This window comes from Pinus tabuliformis, chromosome Q, assembly GCF_031772625.1.
Source record: "Pinus tabuliformis cultivar Carrire ecotype Pingquan chromosome Q, CPIR1, whole genome shotgun sequence".
Lineage (NCBI taxonomy): Eukaryota > Viridiplantae > Streptophyta > Pinopsida > Pinales > Pinaceae > Pinus > Pinus tabuliformis.
The window spans coordinates 719,736,516-719,746,795 of record NC_142296.1 but is presented as its reverse complement, the minus strand read 5'-3'; the positions used below and the strand labels follow the sequence as shown (position 1 = coordinate 719,746,795).

The 10,280-nt window shown below is 34.1% G+C and overlaps 1 protein-coding gene across 1 annotated transcript; it reads left to right on the top strand.

Moving 5' to 3' along the window:
- The first annotated feature begins 1,523 nt into the window (after positions 1-1,523).
- LOC149221547 (uncharacterized) lies at positions 1,524-3,038 on the top strand. The gene has a single exon (XM_089382991.1). It carries the CDS (start codon positions 1,524-1,526, stop codon positions 2,976-2,978), a length of 1,455 nt encoding a protein of 484 aa, XP_089239117.1. The 3' UTR covers positions 2,979-3,038.
- The last annotated feature ends 7,242 nt before the right edge of the window (positions 3,039-10,280 follow it).

The window sequence follows — 10,280 nt, the reverse complement described above, 5'->3', positions numbered from 1 at the left end:
CACAAACCATGGTTAACCATGAAAGTTAGTGTTGTTTAAAAATCTCAATCCATATTTAACCATGGAAGTTAGTGTCATTTAAAAGTCCCAATTAATACTTTATGTTAGATGTAAAAAATAGTAATCTACTTTAAAAAATAAGCTAAAAAATCACTATAAATATAAACATTTTTTATCCTAATTACAATAAAATTATTATACATGAAAAATATTAAACCACAATTTGTTTTAAAAAAACTACTTTCTAATAACTATAAAAATCAATCATTACACTTACTTTAGATAAAACTTAAACTAATATACCTGAAAAACAAAATAACATCATCGAATTTCCAAACTACTTTCTAATAACTATAAAAATAAATCATTACACTTACTTTACATAAAACTTAAACTAATATACCTGAAAAACAAATTAACATCATCGAATTTCCATTTGACTGAAAAGATTAATTTTAAAATTCAGCAATGCCTTGCTAGCCAAAAGAAAAGCCAGTAGATGAATAGATATGGAAACCAAATGAACATCATCGAATTTCCATTAACCTGAGAGGAGAAATTTGAAAATTCAGTGCTACCTCACTAACCAAAAGAAAAGCGAGTGGATTAATGTTTGGGTGTTTCCTATATTAACCCACCGTTTCACTCACTCGTGAATGTAGAGAAGTGGAGCAAGCGGATTCCCAATTAGACTACGGTAATTATAAATAAAGTAAATATTATTTTTTATAATAATTAATAACAATGTAAAAAAATTTACCGGAAAAGATTCTGATCATATATATATATATATATATATTTCCGGTTACACTTAAAAAAGAAAATAGAAAAACATTGTTAAAATATTTACGAAAAAATTATACATATTATATTTTTTAACAATTAATTGCGATATTTAATATGACAATCCATGGAAATTTTGTGAAGATCTTCCTCGCTTTTGATGTCAAATTTAGAAAGGTAAATTTTCGTCAAGCTTGTGTCTTCTTTGCGTATCAAACATGTTTGCGGATTTAATGCAAGCCTCCACTGCCTCTAAGATTTTATGTATCTTCTTTGCCGAATGAATGGATGGTTCTGGTGATTCTCGTATTAATTAGGTTTAAACAAAGCCACCGCCTGGCTTACTTGTGGAGGTGGCGCAATGGATTCTCTTCTTTTTATTTGTATGTAATGATGATAGATTACGGGAAGGGTTTGAGGGGATTACATGGCAACTTGGGACTAATTTGAATAAAAATCTTATCCATTGATTTGATTGATACATTATATCATTTCTTTAAGATTAAATTGCGGGACAATCTTCCATTGATTTGATTCATAGACAATATCATTATTTACGTTGTTCTAATTAAATTCACTTGATGAGCGGCTTTTCCTATACCGATCAGACATATCTGCAACGTGTAATGTGATCAGACATATCCTTTCTATAAATTGAAACCTGCATTCGGTGAATGGTAGTAAAACAACTAATCGACTCCGAAGAGACGCAAGAGGTCATGGATTTCAGGCATTCATCGATGATTAGCAAAGCCTCGGCCTCATCTATGTTTTACAGTGAGTTGCCAGTGCCTAGTGTGGCAACTGGAGCTATTATAGGGAGGAATGGAAGCACCATTAAAAGTTTCGAAAACACTCGAGGGATCTCTTCTGTGAAATTGTCTTCTGGAAGAGTCGAAATACGTGGAGTATCAGAAGAAGCAGTACAGAGTGTTGTTCTGGCTATTGAACGCATTTTATGCTATGCTGTTTCCAGAGGTAAGGGATACCATCCTGACTTTTTTGTCACCTGCTTCTGTAAGTCACTTGCACAGCCGCTCTTGGCTGTGAACAAAGTTTGCTTTGAAAAGTTTGCTGGAGAAATCAGTCCGAGTCATAGAGAAGTCGATAAGTCATATTTCTGTCTGAAGACTGGAGCGATATGTGAGGTGGTTTCGGGAGAGGGATCGGGGTCATCGAGCGATAAATCAACTGATGATATGGATACTCTGTCTGCCCGGTTTTCTAGTAAGATGGGTATTTCGGAATCTTTTTTCTCTTCATACTGGGACTTTTCGGCGTATAAAACCACGCTGCTTTCGTGCCTCAACTCTCTGCGATTAAATACCGAGTACAAGACGATTAAATTGGTGATCCGATTTGGAAAGCTACTTTTCGATATTCGGCCTGGTTTATCTAATTTAGTAATGAAAGAAGATTTCATTCCCCTGTCACGCCTGCAGCAACTCCAGGTTGGAAGGAAGTTGAATTCTTTCTTCTCTACGGCATGTTGTGATACAGCCGCAAGAGATGTGAAGCTTCACTTAGAACGCCTGAAGTACGTGAAGATCTCCAGTGGAAAGAAAGTTAGTATTCATGTAGCAGATTTGGTAGAAACGCAGCCGCAGCGATATAATGTGTCAGTACGTTGTGAGACGAGTAAGGAAGGTCACAATGTTTCATCCTCCGACGAACTCGAATCGCCGACAGATGCTGTGATTACAAGAGTTCGAATGCTGCCGATGAGACATGGTTTTGTGACCTTCTGCAGAGAAGGCCAGACAACCAGTGATTTCCGGCTGGGAGTAGCGACTCACGAAATGGAACATCTGAATGATAATGATATTCCCCCAGGGATGGTGGAATGGGTAAACAAAGCGTGGAGGGATCGAACCCCTGACCAGTTACTTGTCTTTCCGCCGCCAGGAAGGTTCCTGGTCATCAATATCCGATATAAAAACACTGAAACGTACTGTACAGAGGATTTCAAATTTCGCATTACCCAGGTGGCAGGAGGAGACAGGCTTAACATGGTGGGGAATAAAAGATGGGAATGCAAGCTGAGCAGCAGATGGTTCAAGTGGAACTACGGATTGCCAGACCTGGAGACAGTGAACAGTAGTCGGGAGGATGTGGAATCTGCTGTGGAGACTGATGTGGTTACCCTCATCGACGAAGCCGTTAAGTTTAGTAAAGTCGTACAACCATCCGCATGACTGCCGCAACAATTTTGAGTGGACGTGTTTTCATGTTTTTTCCTGCGACGCTTTTTGCTATTTCTTCGCGTCTTCCTTCCTGCGACTATTTTGATTTGTTTAGGAAGTTCTGTATTTTGATGAAGTTATACAAACTTCAATTTGTGGTTGTGTTTTGTTACATCTACCTGTCAGCTAAGTAGTAGTGTCATGGTATCCAACGTCCTTTTTGCAGACCTTCAGCTAATAATGCTACAAACAGAGGACCTTATTTCTTGTGGTTTGCCAGCGTTTTGTAATCCTTTTTTATCGTTAATATAATTCAGTGTCATTTAAAAAGCAACGGGTTGGCTCTAACGGATGGGCGTGGTTTGCCAGCGTTCCGTAATCCTTTTTTATGGTTAATATAATTCAGTGTCGTTTAAAAAGCAACGGATTGGATCAAATGGTTTGGTATTTTGTATATCTTCTTATTATTTTATACATTATCATCTTTATTTGGCGGGCTTTTTACATAAGCCTGATTAAAGTTAGTTTTATTAAATTATTTTCAACTTCAATAGAAAAAAAACCAGGTGTATTAGTTACGGATTCGAAGAAAATTTCTTAGAAGTTATAAGAAAATACGTGCCTATGAGTTGTAATCTATTACGTGTTATAAGTTAAAAGAAGCTCGTAGGTTAAATGTTCAACCATAGTCGAAATCTGCCAAAATGCAGAAAAGAAACATGAAATGCAGAGCTGTCTCTACCAAAAAAATTCTTACTTATACTTTACAATCCTTGGCCTTATTAAATAAATCTTAATTATAATTAAAAAAATTATTACTTATACTTTACAATCATTGGCCTTACTAAATAAATCTTACTTATACTTTACGATCATTGGCCTTACTAAATTTGTAATTTATTGAATTTTTTTCAACTTTATTAAACTATGTATTTTTTTTTTACCTGAAAACGAAAGTTGGGCCTATAAATTGGAGTCTATTATCTCTTATTTAATGGTAGTGCAATACATCGGTTTTATTAAAAACAATTGATAATGGATAATTTGTTTATTTTTAAAATATTTAAAAAAATTAAAATTCATTGGTGATATAAATTGATGAGAAATTACTAATAATATATTATTATAATTATATAAATTAAATGATCATAAATGTTTATAAATATCATGATACTAAATTTAATATATATCATCTGGCATTATTGAAATTGAAAATCATAAAAAATAAATTATAATTTTATTTTATATTATTATTATTACTTTTATATATATATATATATATATATATTAAATTTAATATATCATTTAGCATTATTGAAATTGAAAAAATCTTAAAAGATAAATTATAATTTTATTTATATATTTATATATATATATATATATAGATTTGTAATAGTAGAGGTTAACTGTAATTTTATCATTTAAAATCTTAATCTATAATTAAGTTTTCTTACAATATCATGGCTTTGAATACCATATGCACAAAATATTATAACTCATGTTCATATGACTTTGTTTTTAATTAATAAATTTAATTAAATGAGCCAAAACAACATAATTCAAAATCTCAATCTTTGATCCATAAATACTACTAAAGAATATTTTAGAATATAGTAATAATATATGGAGGTTAAATTATTATCATCCACTAAATAATTAACTCGTAAATAAATTAAAATTAGCGAAACCCTATTCCAAAATAGAGATTTTTATTGGTACAAAAAACTCAAGTAATTATAAATTCTGTCCCTATTCCAAAATAGAGATTGGTATTGGTAAAAAAAAGTCTAGTAATTATAAATTCTATATGTTAATGAAGATTTAATTTTATTTAAGGAAGGAAAAAGAGGTGAAGTGACAAGCATGGCTTCACTTTTATAAGACTTTTTTAGGTTTTGGGTTGTCTTGTTGATGGTATGTAAGGGGAATATTTTCAATTTTGTTAAATGCCTTTGGGTGACCTACTTTCTTATGCTTGAAAAAAATATAAGCAATTTTAAATCTCACTTTTAACATTAAAAAATAATTTCACTTTAATAGTATTTTTTTCTAAAGAAATTTTTGGGTATTAGGGAACACCATGGGAAATAAATGAGGCAAGAGAAGAGTGGGGATGTTAGGAATATCTCCCCTAAAGGCAAGCGATAGGTTGCTATTACTAGGCCATCAATCTCCCTTTGACCGAAGGCAACAACGCAATTATTGGTAACATGCCATCATCCTCCCTCTCAGCGAAGAGTGAGGTTGTTGGTGTCAGTTCATTGAGGTTTGGTGCAAGTCCATCATCCTCCCTCTCAGCGAAGAGTGAGGTTGTTGGTGTCAGTTCATCGAGGTTTTTGGTGCAAGTCCATCATCCTCCCTCTTAGCCAGTGAGGTTGTTGGTGTCAGTTCATCGAGGTTTTTGGTGTAAGTCCATCATCCTCCCTCTTAGCCACCAAAAGTGTCGTTGCTAGTATGAGGTCATCTCTCATTTAAATTCTATATTGTTAATCTACTGAAGAGCATAAACATGTCCATCTGAGACACTTGAACTTAAACATGTGTGAGAGTTTCATCAAACTATACTCAATTAACTACTTAAATAGTATTTAAAAAGAAAAAAAATTTAGAATTTTTATTAAAACTACCTTTTGTAAAATCATTTATTTTTTGATAAAATTTAATTTTAATCACTACCTATATATACTACATTTATATAAAAACTATTACAAAATAACTCTAATACTCTTTACAAGCTAAATTCAAGATCCTTGTTTCAGTGAGAACCATCAAACAATCATATTATATCATGTGCATGTTTTTTTATGTGAATTTCTACAAATGATTTCTATTATAATGAAAAGTGATTACATTGATATCTAATCTAGAGAAAGCCTGGTTTTCCAAAACAACACTACTGCAAGAGTCAAGATGAAAAATAGACTGCATTCATGTGTTTCTTTCACAAATGCATAGTTGTAATATCTAGTTGAAAGAACTAAAATAGACTGCAGTCACGTGTTTTTTTCACAAAGGCATAGTTGTGATATCTAGTTGAAGGAACTATAGATAAAATAGAGTTACAATATCCTTACTTATAGCCCAAATAACCATGTAAACACTTCCTAGTGCTATTAAAAAAGAATAGAGTCATCATATATACCATAAAGAGTTACATCCTAGATGATTATACTCCAAAAAAGAGACAAAAAACTACAAAATTGATGCTGCCAGGGAACCACCAAAAAACCATGCCAAGAGTAAACCAGAACGAGAGCCACAAATTCCCTTGCGATAGAGGATAATGAGAGCCAACAGTGAAACAAGAAGTATCCAACCATAATAATGCCATCACATCATTTGTAGGATGAGACAGATTGAAGGAGACTAGTTGAGGATCAGAATCGGTGGAGGAGGAGTTGGATTTTTTTGAGGAGAGGTAGAGATCAGGGTGCCACATCCAAAGTAACTTCATTTATATCCATAGGAGCCTCATGATCCTCCACTGATTTAGTATCTAAAGGAGAGACTCCGCATTTCTCCACGCTAGCTAGTCTAGTGTCAATGTCATTGAGGTTGAAATGAAGATTCCTTAGTATGCTTTTGATGTATTCATGTCCTACAAACAATCGATAGGTGTCGTCTTGTTTTTCCCTGATAACCATGTGTAGGAGGATGACAAGTTGTTGGTGCATATTGATATAGTGAAGAAAGTGTAAGCGATGTTTCCTACACCACCCCAGGTCTAAAACCCAATTGCATCTATCCAGAGACTTTAGAATTAGAGAAATAATCTCCCACCAAACTCTTTGGAATCTAATAGTAGGATCGCTCGTCTAACTTCCAAAGGGATAGACTCAAATAATTTCACCACTGAATCCTATCCAAAGAGCATGGATGTGGATGAGGAGGAAGTTGATCATCCGCCCCTCCTACTAAGCTAATGTTGTCGTAGAGCCATGAAAGTAAAGGCACCCCCAGGAACCACACTAATTGAGTCCCCAAAGCAAAAAAAAGAGCATTTACTATGGATACTTCCTAGAAAAGGTGATAGAACCCGAGCAAAACGTAAAAATGTATTGCGCCAAATAGTAGAGGAAATTAGGAGTGGAACTAGTGGCACATCTATGTAAATCAAGTGAATAAATGGGAGAGCCCTAAACCAAAAGACCTGGGAAGAAAGCCTCACAAAAATTAGACACTAAACCATGTGGAAAACACCAACGAAGGATATACAACAAGAGACCACACCCAACTCACCGTTTTAGAAAGAGATGGAGAAGGAGCCCAGATACCAAACCTTGCGTACCAAGACATGGTATTTAAAGGATACACTTGTGGGTTTAGAGATTTGGAGCAACGAAGGTGACAATACTGCCACCAATTCGAAGGACGACACCGCGCCTATGCTATGGAGGAAACAGACGAAGAACATTAACCTACAAACGAGATGAAAAAACTAACAAGAGCATTTTAGACAACAATTAATCTGATTGAAACATTATATACCATAACCAGAGAGTAATCATAAGAAAGGTGATTAGTGATTGAAAAAGGATAAGTATACCAAAAATACCAGATCTCGCATTATCTTGTGAGATAAGCTTTTCCACCCCAATTGTCGTAAATAATTTTCCACCTAGGAGAGATGTCCATGCAGCTATAGAGATGATATGAGAAGATAGTTACTACCACCAGAGGATTGTCTCTGGTGAATGTCTGGTTGCCGACTAGACATTTGGCATGCCCGACACACTCTTCAACATCTTCCAATCATTCAGAAAACATGCACTTATCATGAAGAATGTGGTGTAATAAATCTTGGGAGATTGCTCCAATCAATCATGCATTAAAAATTCCATTACTCCTCCCTAAGAGAGACTGTAAAACAATATACCCTCATACTTCCCTATAACGCCTACATGACTATTGCATTTATAGTGACAGGATTGGGTGAGGTAACCCAGAGGTGTGGTTTCCAGTGGGAGCCACATGATGATTCCCATTAAATAGGTGGCAAGAGTAGCAAAGCTATTGAATGTTGTCAAGCCTTTCACCATTCTCCTCTTCAGCATGTTAATCATTTGTCTTGTCAGGGTATGGTTTAGTGGGATCACCCCCTTCGAGGACTATTGATAACGTGGCCCCATATTTTTGTATCATATTTTAATTTCATCTATGTCTTCCCTTTCTGATATCTCTGAACACATGGTATGCAATGTGAGTTGGCGTTCCCTACAACCCCAATTTTCCAACGCCTCCGCCACTTTATTCCCTTCATTATGAGTATGATGAAGAATAATGTAATGGAATCGAGGGAGAATATTGTTAATACTCGATACTACATCATGCAAATACCAACTCCTCACAATTTTATATGGGGGTAGTGTTGAAATTTGTAACTAGGTTCGGTCTTCATAATACTTTATGTACTCTTGATCTTATGTTTTTGATGTAGAAAAAAAAAACTATTATTAGTTTTATAGCATGGGTTTCATGGTCAATTTTTTTTTCTAGGTCAAAGCACCCATTGTGTGCTTCTAGGGTTTTTTCAAAGAGTCAAGGAGTCAAAAGGGTGACTGTCATATGTAATAGACCCTATTGGGCATCTTGTATCACATCAAAATAATTTATTTGAGTCAAAATATGTCGAAGAGTCCCTCGAAGACCAAGTTGGATTACAAAGAAGAAGTTTTCCTCAAGGGCAATTCAAAAGCCTATATATAAGAAACATTCGAACTCATTTGGAAGAGACCACCACACAAGTTCGATCACAAGAGAAAGAAGTCTAAAACAAGAAAGAGGAGAGAAGGATAAGGAAAGGGCTAGAAAACAAAAAGATGAAATTTTTGGGTCAATATATCTCACACATGCGGAAAGGAAACTAGGTTTTTTGCAGCTACAAAGGAAAAATTTCAGATTCCTTAACAATTGACTTGCCTCCTTCTTCAATGTTGTCCCCCTAGATATGCGAATGCATATCCGTTTTTTGGAAGCTAAGGAATCGAGGGACCACCCCTATTTCTTAGACTAGAAGGTTGCCAAAGAGAACTTGATACGGTTCCCAAAAACTAGTAAAATGAGGAAGAAATGGACGGTTTACTTGAATTCCTTAGCTACAAGACAACTGTTGGATTATTTGCTTCGATTAGTGATAAAAAAATATCAAAATTAACAACTATAACTTGTTCTATGACCTCGAGGATATCAAGCAAATCCTCATAAATCTGTGATTTAAGGTCAATGATTTGGATGCTTGTCTCTGTCGGGTGGAGAAAATTTTGCTAATGAATTCTGAGTCTAGAGACTTCACGAACCCTCCAAGTGACATCGTAGGAACTTCGTTCATTAGCTCTATGGACCCTTCATTACCTATGCCAAACTAATTGGTGAATTTTTGAGATTTTTGGTATTATCCTTTCGAGAAAGTATGTTTATGTTGTTGGGTTTGGTTCGATAGCCTCCTGGGGATTTTTTGGTTATGGTTTTGGACAATGTCGCCTTTGGAGTGTTGGTTAATCTTCTTCCTTCACACAATTTCTCTATTGGTTAATCAGATGTCAGGAAATGGACTCTCTTTTGGTATTTGGCGTGGAAAACCATGTGATTCCTCGTTAATATCAATGGTGTGGGCACGTGCAACTATTGATGGAAATAATTTTAATGTGTTTTGTTCATTGGTCTTCTCACTAGTGCTAGTAGTTGTAGTTGTTGATGGTGGCGATCATGATTTGTTTTGTTCACTAGTTGTTATGTCTCCTCTTGTGTTCAAGTTGTTGGAGGTGGTTGTAATGTTGTTGCATCCACTATTGTTATGGTTCATGTAGTATTGTTCATGGTGGTTGTTGATTCTATGTACTCGAGGAGTGATACTTAGTTTTCAAAGTTTGTGTTGATGTTCAACATGTATTTGTGGTTTACTTAATGCAATAGAATGTGCTTTTATCTAAAAAAATTATTAATATGAATATTAATAGTAATATTAATATTAATGTTAACAAAATATGATTATATTTTGTTAAGGTTGAACATTAAACTTGAAACATGAAGGTTAATATTGAAATTAGTATTAAAGTTAATATTAATGATAGTATTTGTATTAAAAATTATATTGATATTAATATTAACATTAACGTTAATATTTATACTAATTATAATTTAAATTTCAATATTACATATTATTTACCGATGAGTTTATTCCTAATATTATTTATCTTTTATTTAATTTTTTATATTTTTATATTTTATATATTGACATGTTATTATTTTTCTAAAACCAAATTGTGTTTAGATAAACAGATTTTTTTTTCATGTATAATCTAGTAATGATTTATA